The 16666-nt window shown below is 36.1% G+C and overlaps 1 protein-coding gene across 5 annotated transcripts in view; it reads right to left on the bottom strand.

Moving 5' to 3' along the window:
* Positions 1–16666, bottom strand: part of SUGCT (succinyl-CoA:glutarate-CoA transferase) — a 347805-nt gene that overhangs the window by 187613 nt on the left and 143526 nt on the right. For 3 of the 5 annotated variants that reach the window (XM_039571094.1, XM_039571099.1, XM_039571104.1), the window contains one exon: positions 10500–10602. In XM_039571094.1, coding sequence (XP_039427028.1) covers positions 10500–10602 — 103 coding nt within the window. Of the gene's footprint in view, positions 1–8630; positions 9656–10499; positions 10603–13468; positions 13587–16666 lie in introns of those variants that run through there. The other 2 variants (XM_039571108.1, XM_039571110.1) reach the window with 2 other exon arrangements.

Below are 16666 nucleotides of genomic sequence, written 5' to 3'. Positions count from 1 at the left end.
TAATCTATCCCAGTTCTGTGTTCGTGGTTGGATGTTACCCCTTGCCCCTCGTCACTCCCCCAGAGCTTCCCCATTGGTCCTCGTTCCCTAGTCCCGTCTTTTCCCCACCCCTGGATAAAATCCTGAGTTCAGCATTGTTTTGGTCCTTGCCTCTGGAATCTTTCACAGTGTGAAGCAACAAACTGCTCCTGTGGAACACCATGCAAAGAACCTTCCTGCCTCTTTGCCGCCGACAATATTACTGAAGCTATCCATGCGTTTGTGCGTGCATGCGTGTACCCTACAGAGCCAGACAGAGACAGGAATAATTCTGGAATATGTATTCTCCAGAATATCATTAGTATTTTCATGCCTACAAAACTTAACTCACGCTACAAAGCTTCACCATGCTACTTATAAATAGATTAGTTTTTAAACAATTAAGTAATAAAGACCAAGGATAAAATCTAGCCCTTATGGTCTCTGAGAGAGACAAAAAAAATCTCCAGGCTGTGTTCAAATGAACACCAAGAAAACTTGGTGGCATTTATTTTGAAAAAATAAAAACACCGTAAGAAACATTAAAAACAACCCTTTGTTCAAGGGAGTTATACTGAAGCATGTCTAAAATTTAGTCTGAAATCCCAGTGTTTAATATTGATTCTACTAAAAAATTGCTTAGTAAATGAAGTCACATCTACTTAAGAAAAAATTTTTAAAACAAAAAATGGTGTTTTCTTTCTTGATTTGATATACTTATTTGAGTCAGGCAACCAATAGCCATAGATAGTCTCACAATTTCTATACTGTGGGGAAAGCAAAGAACACCTGTTTAAACTCAGTACTATTTTGTGATGATGATTCAGTGAATGCTCAGATTAAAAAAAAAGTAAAATCAACTTCTAAAGAATCAATTACTTCAGCATATAAACTGACTTCAGACTGAGAGACTTGATGAGATAGACATATACTTCTATTCCCTTCTTTCCCATACATGTAACAGTCTTAACGCTCATCAAACGTCACATAAATGCAAAAACTGGGTTAATTAAAAATTCCTTTTTGGCCCCACAGTTACAGTTTATACAAACAGAAATGAGGGCTGGCCTTACACTCTGTAGGGGACTTCTTAGAACTTATGCATCATCTAGCTCAGTGTATCAAAGTTTGATGGCCTTATCCTGAGCATACTCTGGTAGTGTGATGTGGATACAAAAATGCTGCTAGTAAGGATTTTCTTGCTATTTTCTAAGTCCGTGAGAGACTTTTCTCTCTCACAGAAGAGGTAGCAGAGTTCTGTAAACAACCAAACACCTGCAACCTTGAGAAGCCTTGTTTATGGTACAGTAGAAAAATATTTTGATAATGGATGTTTTAGGATTTTAGCCAATCACCCCCAAGGGGTGGCTGATCCTTGTCCAATTAGACTATGAAGAAAAAAGTCTATAAAAGAGTTTGTAAAATAATTAAATAAATCAATCTTGCTGCACAGTTCCTGCCTCCTGTATCTTCTCTCCGCCTCCCTACGGCTGTGGGACACAGTAATATACCCTAGGGCATTTTTTAATAGTGTGAGACACCAAATACAAATTCTTTGAAACCAACTGATGCCACTTTGATGAGCTGCAAGATTAGGGAACCAATGTGTAACTCCTGCAAGTACAGAAACTAATCCAAGAGTTTGAGGCACGAGGGACATGTTATAGGCTCCTAACACTGAGGCCTAACAAAGACTGTGAGGTTTCAAAAATAGGCTCTTTGCTTCATACCCAAGCATGGCTTTTTGACAGGTGTCCTTCTAGAAGGAAATGCCCAGAAAGGCTAGGTGACTCTTCATGTCCTTGAACAGCCATGACTGCAATGTAATTTTTAAACACAACTGAGTATTTTATGAGAGTAAATCTCTTTTTTGAGAACTTAATATTCTCCATAACAAACATAGATCACGCTTTTCTCAGTGAAAATAGTATTAGCTAAAGACATACCATTCATATATATACACACTTAAAAGGGCACTGTAAAAGCATTGCTCCTAAGCATTACTTGCTTGCTTGCGCAGAGAAAATGCAGTGCAATCTAAGTGCATGCTCAACTTACTTCCCGTCAGGCTCCTCCATCAATCAGTAAAGATGTTCAAAAGTGGTTTTATTTCTCAGAAGGTCTTATTTTAATATACATCAGTTAAATCACATGATAAAGAATTTAATTTGCCAACTTCTCTGGTACTCTCACATGAGAAGTTATACTTTCCAGAAGCATAACTATTGCGTCTTAACTCTGCTTCTCAGAGTTCCAATGTCATGGCCAAGAAGCCAAAATATAGAAAATTAAGGATAACCCACCATGTCAGGTTTTTCAGCTATTTTAACAATATGACATTTTTCAGGTGCTCAAAAAATACTTTAAACAGTTTCATTTACATCTGTGAGGACTCAGAACTGCTACGAATTTTGCATACAGCATCACAAGGTAGGTACTCAAAACATGAGGCACACACATGAAATGACCTTTTAATATTTTGATTGAAGTGACTTATCAAAGACCCAAAACCATATGGGAACTGTGTGGCAGATGCAGGAAGAGATTCCTGTCTGGCATTCAACTTCTATAAAAAGGAAGCTATATTTCTGCAACTTCCTACCTCTTTCACTTCTTTTTATACTCTGAATCAAATGAATTAAGAATTTGACAGACAACAACTTGGTTCAGAAGGCAGACTAAATGCCCTCCTAATCAGTCAATGATCAGTCAAGTCCATCCTGCATGCTTCAGGAAGACGGTATAGCAGAAAGACATTACCTGTTTTAAAAATACCACTATGTGCATGAATTAGAGGTTCTACTGTAAAGTTGGTGGTGAATTCTCATGTTGGTGTTATTTATTGTAGCATTTTTTAGAAATCAAAATTCAAGCACGGAAAAACCCTAAACATTTGATCTATTGTAGTTAGACAATTTCTTATCTAGGTCTCAAGCAAAACTGGCACCTTTCGGCTCAAGAAATTCATAAAGGACATGTGGAACATGTGGCAGCAGGTGAAAGCATGCACTGTGTGGGACTCCAGCCCTCTATACTAATAGCCAGCTTCTTTCCACTAACCTTAAAAACACAGAACACAAAAGGGCATGTCTATGACACTGCCATTGACTTTCTGCTCAAGTTTCTTGGAGAAACAACTAATTCTCTAAAATGGAGCAGAAGAGCTCCCAGGCAAAAACTAGCTGTCAGAATATGTTGATATAGTAAAAATACCCATATTTCTGGAAGCTTGTTATCCCCCATTAGTGGGTCATTTTACCAGAAATGTTTCCAATGTACTTGAGATTTAAGCAGACAACCAGCACTGGAAATTCTGTACAGCTAAAGGCAAGCAAAAACAAAACCTCATAACAGAAATTGTTGAGCTACCCCTTTGTAGAGGGAGATAAAATGGAATTGAGCTACAGGCTGTGGGATGTGCCTGCAGAACACCATGGCAGCACAGAGAAGCTTGTCTCTGCCTGACCTTGGGGGGAAAAAAATGCCACGTGGCAGATGCCCTATGGAGAGAAGCCTGCCGGAGGAGTGAACTGCATGTGATCACCCCCCATACAAGGACATTAAAGTGTGTTGCTGACGTGGCAATGTGTCATAGGTCGTTTACTGAAAAATACCATACAAAGAAAGAAACACCATGTCTTGAAAAAGTATATAAAAACAGTTTGCTTTTCTCAATAAAAGTCTCAGTATCTTCACCAACCTGAGTCCGTGCAATCAGTCACCACATCCTTTCACTATTATTTTTCTTATCTAGACAGTAGTTGTGTATTAAATAAGTGTACAGACAAAATCTTGTCATTAACATAAACATACAGGTTTTCTTCAAGACTTCTCCACTATAAGCTCTCCATGAGTCATTGTAACAGAGGCAGGCCATGCACAAACATGGCACAGTCACGGACCAGATTTCACTACAGCCAAAATTTAAAACACATTTCCTATTACAATAGTCCTCATACCAAAATACAAGTGCTGTTTCATTTTGAGACTTTCCTATAACATCAGAATATAGAACTCTCTCATACTGCATGTATATTGCATAATTGTGTATATGTGAAAATCACATACTACAAACAGTATTGGAATTGGATTTTCCATTTTACTTCTTCAAAATACATTCTATTTCTTAATCCATTCCCCTTTAGAACAGAATCTACTTATATAAAATACCTACAGGCCAAAAGCTTGGAAACATTTGTAATTTAGTTTAAAAGAGCTACTCTTGAAAAAATTAAAGGGTTGGGTATGGCTGGTGGTGTGGTATTTTTCCATTGCACAGAATTTAAAAATCGAAGTAAAGATTTGTCTTGAAACACCAAAGCCAGGCATTGCACGTTTTCAAGTTAGCAAGAGAGGCATGAATACAGCTGAATTTCTGATTCAAAGTACAGTTTAATTTTAGACGTGTTCATCCAGATGTTTCACTTTCAATGAATTGGCATTTTTAAATGTAAAAACATTCCACTGTATGATTTCCAACCAGTTTTAGTACTTATTTAATAGACACATGCAAAATTTAATTCCTCCTTTTGTCTGTTAGGAGGTGCTTCCAGACGTACCATATTACCTCAGGCCTTCAATCAGCTGCTTTTCAGCTGCAGAAACTTCTACATGTAAAAAGCTTCCCTATAGTATTATGGACATGAATATAATTTCATTTGTCTTGGGACAGCCCTCAATATGCCACAAAAGTCTATTTCTACAAAGTATAACAACTAAAATATGGTCATATTAAAAAACCAAACCCAACAGCAAACAAAAATAACCCTCAACCATAATCAAACCCAAACCTGCACCAAAACCCACAAAATTAAAAAAACCCAACCAAAACACAACAAAAAACCACCACCAAAACAAAAACACCCTGCACATTTTATAACTTCTGATGTTTTATATGTTCACAATACCAAACGTAGAAGCTTTAACCAGATGCTAGGAAATTTTTGCCAGGATACATATGAAATGACTTCCAAAATAAGAGACAACTTGAAGGTTAATGAAAAAAAAAAACAAACTACCACCTTCATAAGTTTCCACAAATAATAAACTTAAAACATCAAATAATTGCCAGCTATCAGATATTTCAATACTCAACTTATTATGACTTTTTTTTCTGAGGCATATTCAGAGAAATGGCTAAAGGGACTGTAATGGCCTTCTGGGACAGGAAGACTAAGGTTTCTGTAAAAAATGTTAAATTAATTTTTATAGTGATGCAAAGTCAGGGAAGGGTTGTTAAGGGATGGCCTCTTGCCACAGGGTGGAGTTTTGTTATGGTATCCTTTTAGAGTCTGCAGGTGTTTGGCAGGAGCTGAAATCAGGGCCAGCTGTGATATTTCAGCTCTGATATTTCCCTCCCCATATTTCTCAGAAGTGATGCATCAGGATGATGTCTTACACCTGATGTACTCAACTTGTGTGGTATGAGTGTAACTGTTGGGGGGGGCATGGGGGAAGTGCCACTGCATGGTTTTCATTTTATTTTCAGCTGACAACATTCACATAGTAAAACTCATCAACATGAATGGATTTAATATAGTAAAACACCAGATTACAATTTATTAAACCGCCCATTTTTTCTGGGTTGTTTTGTTGCTTCCTGTATATGCTTAATTAAAGTAAGAACACTGTATAAAAGAATGTTGAAAGAAATTACAGTGCAAAAAAGGGGAGGGCAATGTTCTAAAGAAAAAACCCAACCTTCAGTCGCCTCACTTAATCAGCAAAGATCTTTTTTCTTGCATACTTAGCTCCAGTACAGTGCGTACCTGGTTTTGTTTTGTTTTATCTTATGGGAGAATTTGAATAGTTTCTATTAAAAATGGTATTCTCTTTTAAGTTTGTTTTGTTTGGAAAGCTTCAAACCACATTGTATTTCATACACATATTCCCCGGGGTATGTTAAATGGGACCATACTGAGATCACTCATAAGATTTTTAAATGTTTTAAGAATTCTTTTAATGTTTGTACTATCTTGGCCTGGTTAAAAGAGCACATTTTTTTTAATAGTTTTTTAAAGTTACACTATATAAATTTTCATTAAAATAGTCTATACTGTACTATTAAGCATTTGTAAGAACTTTCACAAACATTCCTTTCTCCCTCACATTTTTAAGAAATTTGTTCCCTTAACTAGTCAATCTCCTTTTTCTCTCAGCTGTTTTATCCATATATGCACAAGTACACACATATGTCTATCCACAGACTGATTGACTTAGCAGTACAAATGCCTGTGGTATTCATTTTAACTTTACAAATGAATAAAAGATTATAATCAGTGGAAAAAGTGGACATTTCACTCCATCCATGGAAAAACAGTATCACCTGGCACTCCAACTTAGTAAGAAATTTCCTGGTTTTTGGCAGCTCACGGAGTACAATTGAAACTGTTAATGATATTAACAAAATGTCCTGGGATCAAAAAATATGTTGTTTTATCTCAGTTTATAGAAGGAGTTATACAAGCCACTCTCAGCCTTCAGTGCTCTGTGGTCCTTTCAGTTAAAATAAAATTTGAAAACACAACCCACCTGTAGCCAATTGAGTTCCATTAGACTATTTCAGTCATCTCCTATAGTTGTCTTTCCCCCTGCTTCCTCACACGTGCTTGTAGCCATCCCTAGCATTATTCCAGCCCCCTTCCAGGATTTCTGTCTTCATCTGGTACCAGCCTAGAGCACCCTTTAGAGCATTACTGACAGCTGAGCTGACATCCATGCAGTGCATCTTGGTCACTAATGGTGCAAGACTACACTTACCGTGAAAGGTGTTTGCATTATGGATATAAAAATCCAAAGATCAAAGAGGAAGATAATGACAATAAATGAAGTAAATAAAATGTTTAGATCCAATCCTGATGGTAACACACAAAACGGAAGATGTTAGCAAAGCCTCTGTATTATCTATTAGATAAGAGTTGGGCTAAATTGAAGTATCATTGGGTTTGATATTTTTCTGGAGTCTTCGCAACAGTTGAAAGCAAATGGTGATGAGAAGCAGATTACTGTGTTATGATAAACTCTTTAATTTTACATAACACTGTTTGAACATGTTGTTATACAGTACCAGTATGCATGGTTATCAAATGCAAGTTGAGTGACATCTTTCTTAGAATTTTATTTTCTGATCTAAACTGAGTCTGAGAAAACCACCTTATAATGGGAGCACTGGGAAGAATTATTATGAAGTTTTCATACGTGATGACTGGGTTCAGGTTTACACATAAGAAAATGGGTGGATTGATGAATAAGTGGATGAAGAATTGATTGGATAGTTACATCCAGAAGGTATGGCCCAATGTCTCAGTGAGACATTATATTGGTGACAAGTGGTATCATACTCTCAGGGGCACTTACTGGGACCAGTGCTATTTAACATCTTCATCAAAGGGATCAAGTGCACCCTCAGCAAGTTTACAGATGATACCAAGCTGAGTGGTACAGTTGACACACCTGAAATATGGGATGCCATCCAGAGGGACTCGCACAAGCTCGAGAAGTGGGCCCATGGAAACATCACAAGGTTCAACAAAGCCAAGTCCAAAGTTCTATACCTGAATTAAGGCAACCCTCAGGATTAATATGGGCTGGGGCATGAGAAGATTGAGAGCAGCCCTGCCCTGCCAAGAACAAATACAGGGAATTGGTGGAGCCTCTCATCCACCAATTCCTGCCTCTCATCTGGAATGCAATCACACATGAGAAGTGTGTGATTGCATTCCAGAAAGTGAAACGTCCTAGGCTGCATCAAAGGAAGTGTGCCCAGCCTGTCAAGAGAGAGATCTTCCCCTACTCTGCTCTCATAAGACCCCACCTGGAGTATTGTGTCCAGCTCTGGGGTCCACAGTATAGGAAGGAGTGAGTTGGAGGAGTCCAGAGGAGTTCTGTGAAGATGATCAGAGGGCTGGATGAAGCATCTCTCCAATGAGGAAAGGCTGAGAGAACTGGGAATGCTCATCCGAGAAAAGAGAAGGCTCTGTGGATTCCCTGTTGTGGCCTTTCAGTACTTGAAATGGGACTATGAAAATTGTTGGCGGGACCTGTTGTGATACTACAAGGGTTAATGATTCTAAATGGGAAAAAGGTCAATTTAGATTAACTATAGTAAAATTTTTTACAATGAGGCTTGGAAAATACTGGAACAGATTGCCCAGATAGGTGGTAGATGCCCCATCCCTGAAAATATTCAAAATCAAGCTGCATGGGGCTCCTGAGCAACCTGATCTTGTTGAAGATACACCTGAAGATGGCAGGGTTGTTGTAGTAGATGACCTTGGAAAGGTCCTTTCCAACTCAAAATATTCTATGATTCTATGAAAAATCTTGCTGTGATTAGAGTATGTTCTTGTTGGTGGGTGCTGGTTTTCTGTTGGGGTCTCCTCCCCCGCCGTGTAGCCCTGGGAGAGGGGCCCTGAGGGCACAGACACGGGGTTTCCCTGCCCCTGCTCAGCCTCGTTCCCATTGGTTGGTTTGTGTTCCCTGCGCGGGCAGAAGGACCCTTGGTCCCGTGACTGGAACAGTTCCTGGGCAGAGCTCCGGCCATGCGGCTGGAGAAATAAACATCTCTGAAACATCTAGCAAGAATCTGTCTGTCCATATATATTTCCTTTCCACGGGACGCCTGGTTTGATATATGCGTGTTGCAGGATCCCCACTGCAACAGTTTTCCCCTATTATAACTTGGATTTCATAGTACAGAGGATGCCTAGAATACAGTCTCTCAGGTGATAAACTTCTTCGCCAGTCAGAAAGTCTCAGTCTTCTTTTTTTCCCTGCTTCCTTTGAACTGAAAATGCCTGTGAGAAAATGCTTCTTTCAGAAATTAAATAAATGTGTAACATGCAGCTCTGCACAAATATTGGTGTTTAATTTCCGATAGCAATGTCTGGGTGCCATGTATTTCAGAGAAGGGTGTGGAAAAGATAAAGCTTTTCAAGCAGTTTCGTGAGGAAGAGATTAGCATGCTGCTTTACAGGAAGATATTTTGAAACACATGCCATATCTAACTGCAAAGCACCATGATACCTTTTATAGATAAGCTAACTATGTCAAGTAATAACCTGACATATATATATAATTATAATAAAATGTATGTGGAAATATTATTTTGGTGAATTCTAACAAGTGCAAGGCAGCCAAGATAACCTCTTTTCAATTTGGGAGGTAGTAGCCCATGACATATAATGTTTTAAAGGCAGTCTCTTTCAGAGTAGACTCAACTTCTTAAAATTCACAGCATCAAAAAAGCATCAAAAAAAAGCACAGAATATTTTTCCAATGTTGCCCCAAGTAGAGCCAAGTCTGAGTAAAATATTCTTGCTGTATGTTCTTCAAAGCCCAACCTTAATCCCTGTGAAAGTTATGAAGTGAAAAATTTGGCCCATGCATACTTTACGGCATGATACTACATCATTTTAAGGAGAAAGAGCATATTTATTTAATAAAAGAGATTCTTTCCCTGCAGTCACCTTACAAATATTATTTTATGCCTCTGACATATAATAATATTTATAACAAACATATTTGTTATAAACATATTCTTTTATGACAGAGATTTCTTTGCCTGCTCTTATTTTCCCAACACTACAATCACGACCATGACAAACACTTCAGACAGCAGACATGGACATGTACAAAACTGGAAGAAAAAACAAAAATAGTCAATGATCAATCATTTTTTCTTGTGATTCTCTTTAGTAAAAATCAACTTAGAGGAGATTCATCACACATTAGAATAGCCTTAAAATGCTCAGTCACAGTACTCAAGACAGTATAATTCAGTTTATCTTGGGCCTTTTAACCCATCCTAAACCAGAGGGTAAAAAGTAGGGGAGGCATCAGGGAATATGCAAATAAGATAACTTTACAGATACTAAAAAACAAAAATATTGTTTTTAATTAAGCATAGGTGTAATTCAGTGTAATATTTAACATTTAAAATAGATACATAGATGAACTGTTTTCAGCCAGTGAAACTACCAGGCCAAGAAAAGGTTACGATTCTTTCTTTATATAAATTTTGTGCTTCAGTTTTCTTTTTTCAGTCAAAATGTTGTCCATTTTTTCAAACAGAATTGATTTTGGTTATCCATACTCCATACAGAAAATTAGTTCTTTTGGGGCATCAAGAAGGTACTTTTCTGTGTATTTATGTGATAAAATGCAGTTACATACTATGCTATGGTTCCTTTCTCTGTTTTACCAGCCAGTTTTGAAACATAGACTCTCTACGTGAGACGTGGAATACCTATGGTTTAATTTGTTATGACAAAATCTGAGTTCCCAAGCATATAATTCATTTAAGGATCTGTATTTATTTCTTAATATGACATACTATTGGCTTAAACTCAATCTATCATAAACCTCTCAAATCCCATTTTAAAGTAGCCAAAATCAGGTCTGAGTGGCAGGCAAAGTGATCATTACTCAGCATTCATAAAACACATGTAATAATGTACAGAAGATGCTTGGTGAGGACCAACCTGAGGATCCGAGAACACTTGCTGCATGTTGTTGATTGGGCCGTATGGAACCCCACGCCCTTCAAAGAGCTGCAACCATTCAGTCGTCGCTTTTTCTGAAAACCTGAGAGCAAATAAGAATGAATGTGGTTTCCACGCTGTACTTTCAGATTCTAAGAAATGTATACCATGTCTCCTCCCTCTCTCATTGCTTCTGTACTCCACTGACTTCTTCCCAGTCAGTGAATAAAGTAACAAAAATGTACTACCTATGTTCTTCAGAAATGCAAAACCCAAAGACATTGGGGATAGAACACCTCTGAACTGACTTCTATTTCTATCCGATCATCTGAAGCAATCCAGGAATGATGTATTGAATACATCATAAATTTATCATCAGTTTCAAACAAGGATCAATGGGTTTCCTCCATTTCTTAATTATACTAATGTGTTTCACATCTGTTTTCCATCATGTACATATTTAACAACAAAAAGATACAGTGTGAGTACAAGTACCATACAATACTGCTCATTAAAAGCTGATCTAAAACACCATCGAAAACATACATCAGGATTAAAAACCACATTTTTAGGTCAGATAACAAGACTGATTACATATTTATTTGTTGTATGGTCGCAAAACCTATCCTAAGGACATCCAGTTCAGCATGTATACACAGCGCCTATATGCTAGTGAACACATTGCTGCAGGTCTTTGTATCACATGCAAAAAGCTCATCTTATTTCTTTCTAAGCATTCAGTTACATAACTGATAACACCATTCTATTTCCCCTGTGTTTCTAGATAGTTTTTCTTTCCTAATCTGACTAGTAGAGTTGCATACATGAAGAAAACACACTGTTGAAACAATGTCATTCACTGAGAGATGGTATTTTCTGCAGTCATCTGGGATCCCAAATCAAAGGTGAACTTTCTTGGATATAGTATTTGAAATTTCAGGAAGATAAATACCACAGAGGTGTACCAGCTTATTAGAAATCAAAGATTGACTTCATGATACACCCAACACCAAAAAGAAATTAGATGTAATTTAAAGACCTGATTGAAATGAAATTAATAGAAACCTTTGAAAGGGACACTCAATTACTGGTATTCAATAGCTACCAGTTTGCTGTTCCTTATGTGTAATTTGGAACAATATCAGTAACATTCAGCTTTACTTCTAGCACAAGTTATGGATGGTCCTTCCTCAGAGCTAGAAGCTTTATTCCTGAAGTAAAAAAATAATTCTAGAAGAAATGGAAGGAGCAATAAAAAAGAAAAATCAAAATAAAAGGCCTTAGAAGTGCAAAATGTATTATAAAATAAAGAATGACTCATGAAGAAATGAAGCATAATGCAGCATAGCTTCTAAAGAAAACAGATACAAGAATATTGCAACGTCTAATTATATGTAATGTACTTCAGTGAATATTAAAATTATTTCATTGTGAAGATGTAGCCAGCCATAAAGATAGTGCTGCTGTTGGACACATCTAGGGTCCATCCAATTTACCTAGAACCAGGTACATTGCATTGAAACTAGGGAAAAAGGTAACTCTAGAGAGGCAGATAACCTTCCTTCCTCAGTGACTGGAGCTATTAAGAAGCCATGATTTTAGTTTAAAGTACAGTTTGAAAACAATTCTCATAATCAATATATTCTTGTTATTCATAGCCTTCTATTATTAAGGTTTGGGGCTCAAACTACTGCGTAATATAAATGAGATTCACATGAAAAACTGTTTCACTTCAGTTATAGACGCTGTTTATATAAAACTCTGCTGTTCCCTGCTAGCAACGGAGATGGTTCATATTTCATGGCCCACTAACTCCCTTGTTATAAATGGAAAGCTTTTTTCAGCTACTACTTTTTGACGCCTCAAATTCTACTATCTCATTTCTAACAAGACAGGACAGCTACAAGAGGAATCTTGGACTCAACTTTATAACCATGGTGCTGAAGACCATCACTAAGAAATTATTTAATTCTTAATGTATGTATCAGCATTCAATTGATCTGTTGCTAATGAATAAGTCTTGCTATGTTATGTCCCTGCACTTCTTTTTAAGAAAGAGTTTATAAATATCTTCCTGACTCTAAAAAACCAAAATTTTGCATTTAAAGAATAGCCTGAAAATGAAGTCTTTTCAACAGGAGTGTTTATAATCTATATCTGCAGAACCAGTATGCTGCTTCCTGGTGTTGTGGTAAATCTGAATAATTTTCAAGACATACATTCTTCTTCAGTTACATCATTGTGAATGACTCAATATACAGTGGAGTTGTATATGTATGTTGCAGAACATATGTGTATGTTAAGCAAAATTTCTGTGATTCTATATTAATTTCTACAATTTTAGCTTGTGCTTAGGTTTTCCTTCCTATGTAACAGAAAAAACATGCCACAATTTTGTAGAAAACAAGAGATTGTCTGGTTTTGAAAGTACCTCTTTTGAATGGATCTAACATTTGTCTTAATCTTACTTGTTAATTTATTTGTTGATGGCTGGAGGTAATTCCTAAAAGCTTTCAACCCAAAGAGGTAAGATCCCACATTCTATTATCCTCAGGGACACACACAGAATTTCCTCTTGAAATTGAAACTCTGTATCTAACTCTGATGTAGAATGGCTTCCTTTATTTGTGTTAAAGGGAGGCTGTTGAGAGCATATTGTTAAGTAAACTGTTTAAAACCAAAACAGAACATCACCACTGACAATAAAGGTCTAGTATTCAGATTTTGAGAGGAACAGCATGCAACTATTTTGCTAATTCAACTATGTTTTATATATTGAAGCATCTGCTGTACATCATTAAGGGAGAAATACTGTTTCAAAATCTGATAAAAGATAAGGCCTGGATAAAAAATGTTCATTTTTCCCTCTGATGTCAGCTGTTGATTTTTTTTTATCAACCTGTATGTATTATTCCCTCAACTAAATACAATTTTTGATAATACTTACACAAATAAATACCTTTACTTACAGTGAAGGGCTGATATTCAGGTTGCTAAGTATCCATTAATAACATGCTCAGCACTCCAAAATAACAAGAGAAGACCCTCAACAAAAACTTCCAAGAAGTAGAAGACTGACATTCTCTCCTGAAAATGAAAGCTCTGTGAGCAGGAATTTAGAAGGTCTGGGCAATCCTTTTTCTCTTAACACATTTCAAAATGTATTTCTGTGCTTTTTCATTGTTTTTTAATAAATATCCTACTTTTTATATTTTTCAGTTAAGAAAAAAAAATTTACTTTCTTTATATATACACATGCATAAAAAAAACCACTGATGGAAACACATACAAGACTAAACAATGGTCCATCTTCCAAACCTGAGCTAGGAATCCAAGACTGTAGAGCATCCGAACTCTGAAACATGACACTTGCAAGAGAATCTTTACCTTGCTTTTACTCAGTGATTTCAGGAGAGCTCAACACTGCAATTCACGCTACAGCTTCATATATTTTCAGATGAGTCCCTTTTCCTATAAAATGTTCCATCTGCTATATTCATATATATATTTAAAATATCACATAAATGCCATCTAAATTACCTATGATTTATTTGTAGAAATGTTTTAAACCTGTAGCTTAGCTTTCTGCAATTATTACCAGAATTTTAGAAGTTCAAAAGGATTTGCTTTTTACTGTACTACTTTGTGGTATGAAGCTCAAATGCAGGCTCTTTCTGAAAACACCTCTGAGAAAGGAAGAACATGTACCCCAATGAAGAACAAAGCCATTGCTAGGATATTTACTGCAAAGTCTGAACTGAGGCTTACTTCCTGAAGAAGTCAAAGTCTCCGTGATGTCTTATTTGCATTTTAAACAGTACTCTAAGCCTCCTCTGCACTGAATTACACAGCACTCACAAAGATACTGAAGTTGCAGTATTGAAATGAGGCATCAGATTCCAGAACATTTAACATTAAATACATCTCATGCTTTAAAATATTTTAAGAATAGAAAGTGTGGCATAACCTGAACTAATTGAAATTGGAAGAAATCCAACTAAATATATTTTTCTTCAATTAGTAAATCTAGCAGGCATCATTAAATGAAAACATCTAAATTTAAACTATACACTCAGCAAATTCATCAAAAAACATTACAGCACAATATAAGACAAAACCTCCAAAAGGCAAAAAATTAAATATAAAATAAAAAAAGTTTTGCACCTTGTTTTCTTACATAAACTACAAGAGTAGTTTTACTTCTTAAAAAGCAGGATATACATTCCCTTCTGCTTTCTAACAAATTCTAATTTAAAAAAAAAAAAAAAGAAGAAGAAATGAATGGATCTTTACATACAAAACAGAAAAAAAGTCTGCTTGACTTGTGCAAGTTAGATGAAATGGCTTTAATCAGTTAGTATATTTTAACAGCACTTGGGTGTGTTTCTAAGTTTCTCATCCTGATAATTATTAATGTAAAATTTGTTTCTTTTTTTTTAGCAATATTTTATCTTTCAATGAAACAAAGACTTCAAAAGCATGAATGAATCCACTTTTTGTGTATTCCATTTTCTATGTTTCCTAGGAAACCTTCAATCCTCTCTATATCCCATGTGGAAGGGCAACCATGTTTCTCTAATGAATAAAACCATCCAATTCCACACAAAGTAAGTTTAGAAGAACTACTGAAGCAAAATACTGCTCTTTTCTATAGGAAACTTATGGCAATTAATTTAGAGAAGTAATTTGGACAGCTACCAAATACAGATGGAACAGCAACATCTAGGATTAGTAAGAGCTTTTTACATGCGGTCAATCACAAAAAGTTCCTCTGTTCTTGCTAAAGTCCACAACAGCCTTCCTGTGTTTTCTAGTACAACCCAAATCTGCATTATGGTTTTTGCTTCATTTTGTTCTATCAACAGTCTCTTCCCTCCCAAATATCTACAATATTTTCTCTTTTCACTGCCAAACACCTCTTTAATGGTAGTTAAATGACTAAGAGAGTTTGTAGTTTCTTAGAGTAGTATCTATGGAAGACACTATACAAAATAAACGTTCTAGAAAATATTTGTTTGGAAAATTCAAGGAATGGATCATTATCCTTTAGTGTACAGTGAATATAGAATTAGTGTTTTCAAAGTGAATACTGCAGTATTCACTCAATAGTCTGTATATATTTCTGTTAGCATCTAGTCTCCTCTTACTGATGAATCACTGGGAAAACCAAAACAGACAGAATATTAAAATATTTGGGATCAACATGATTGTACTGACAGGTTTTGCTGACAGATATTTCAACTACTTTAAAAGATGCCACTTACAGTAGATTTTAAGTGGTAGCTACCTAAAATACTATCCAGAGATTTGTAGATACCACAAATCCACCCTGAAAATTCTTTTATACTTCTGCATACTATAAATATTGCTACCAGTTTAACAGAACTGTTAATAAACCTTCATCTTTATGCACAAAATTTCTGCTAGAGATTAATGGACTTTCTTGTTTCTCTATCAAGAGTTGCGTGCTGCCTTAAAACCATACATGATTTTTAAGGAATGGCATACCAGACAGAGGGAAACACATCTGTCTTGTAAAATGTATTTCTTATGGCTACTGACTTAATCCAGCATGTAACAGAACTAGTTCTTTTTGTAGTCAGATAATAAGCTATCCACATTAGAAATATACTACTTTTTCCCAACCTTCCTCTGTTTTACTCAAGTATAAAAGAGGAATGTAACTTTTATAGTTATGACAAAAGAATTGCAAATTAACTGGAAATCAGCTAGGTAAACACGTATCAGTAAAAGCACATTGAGAATGATGAAAAGTTGCATTGATTTTGTTGCTGTTTTTCTTTTCACTCAAGGGGATTAAAGAGCTAACAAGGGTCAGGTCAAAAAGTTCATTTAAAATCAATAAAAAGACCTGCCTTGATTTCAGCAGCCTGAAGTTAGAAATGTATGTCATCAGAAAAAAGATGGCAAGTTCCTTTTCAGAAAGGATGTTGAACTTCACAAGGGTATGAAAAGCTTAGAAGTTTATTAAACAGTGAGAAAAGAACAGAAAAAACACACGTTAGCTTACCCGGTCCAAAAATCAGATGCTTGAAACATTTTGGATCTCTCTCATTTGTATGCACAGAAGTCAGCATAAAACTAATAACAATTTAAAACAAAGCATTTTAAAGCAAACGGTGGCAGTTTGGTAGCTGATATCCATA

This window comes from Corvus cornix, chromosome 2, assembly GCF_000738735.6.
Source record: "Corvus cornix cornix isolate S_Up_H32 chromosome 2, ASM73873v5, whole genome shotgun sequence".
NCBI lineage: Eukaryota > Metazoa > Chordata > Aves > Passeriformes > Corvidae > Corvus > Corvus cornix.
The sequence above is the reverse complement of the archived record's forward strand: the minus strand, read 5'-3'. Positions and strand labels throughout refer to the sequence as shown.